The 870-nt window shown below is 63.0% G+C and overlaps 1 protein-coding gene across 1 annotated transcript in view; it reads left to right on the forward strand.

Moving 5' to 3' along the window:
• BACE1 (beta-site APP-cleaving enzyme 1) overlaps positions 1-870 on the forward strand; it is a 25,925-nt gene that overhangs the window by 660 nt on the left and 24,395 nt on the right. The window contains exon 2 of the mRNA XM_014540009.1: positions 3-174. Coding sequence (XP_014395495.1) covers positions 3-174 — 172 coding nt within the window. The remainder of the gene's footprint in view (positions 1-2; positions 175-870) is intronic.

Genomic DNA, 870 nt, shown 5'->3' on the forward strand with positions numbered 1-870 from the left:
CCTCTGCGGAGGGGGCTGGGGGGCACCCCCCTGGGCCTGCGACTGCCCCGGGACACCGAGGAGCCCGACGAGCCCGGCCGGAGGGGCAGCTTCGTGGAGATGGTGGACAACCTGAGGGGCAAGTCCGGTCAGGGCTACTATGTGGAGATGACTGTGGGCAGCCCCCCCCAGACGGTAAGGTCGCCAGGCCACTCTACCCTCCTCCAGCATGAGCAGAGGGGGGCAGCTGGGGGGCAGCATGCTGGCCCCTGCGAACGTGGGCTGGATGGTGTGGGCAGGAGGGACCCTCTCCCGAAACCTTCTCCGGCGACCATGGTGGCAGCTGGGGTCATCTGTCGTTCCCAACGCTCCCCTTCCCTCTCAGGCGTCCCCGTGGCCCTGGTCCGCCGGCCCTCTCTTCACTCCCATCTTACACACACACCTCTTTGTAAAGATTTGGGGCAGGAGAAATATTTCCGTGCGGGGAGCCTGCCCCGGAGAAGGGCCCAAGCCATGGGGTCGCTGGGAACAGGTGTGAGTCCTGGCCAAGCCTGAGTCTGCTGTGCCCACCACTCCAGACCTTGGTCACCCAACCCCTCACCTCCTCTGGCGTTTCGGGAATCCGGCTTCCCACCATCATTCCTGGCACCTTGAAGGCCAAGGAACCCTGATCCGAGTTGGATGAGGCCCTTTCTCCCACTGTCTGGGCTACCACGGGGGCAGCAAAGCTGAGGCCTGAGCTCCTGTGACCTCCAGGCCAGCCCAGAAGCCCTAGACCAGCGGTTCTCAACCTGTGGGTCGCGACCCCTTTGGGGGTCGAACGACCCTTTCACAGGGGTCGCCTAAGACCATCGGAAAACATATATAATTACATATTGTTTTTGTGATGAA

The sequence above is a fragment of the Myotis brandtii genome, unplaced genomic scaffold (genome assembly GCF_000412655.1).
Source record: "Myotis brandtii unplaced genomic scaffold, ASM41265v1 scaffold105, whole genome shotgun sequence".
Lineage (NCBI taxonomy): Eukaryota > Metazoa > Chordata > Mammalia > Chiroptera > Vespertilionidae > Myotis > Myotis brandtii.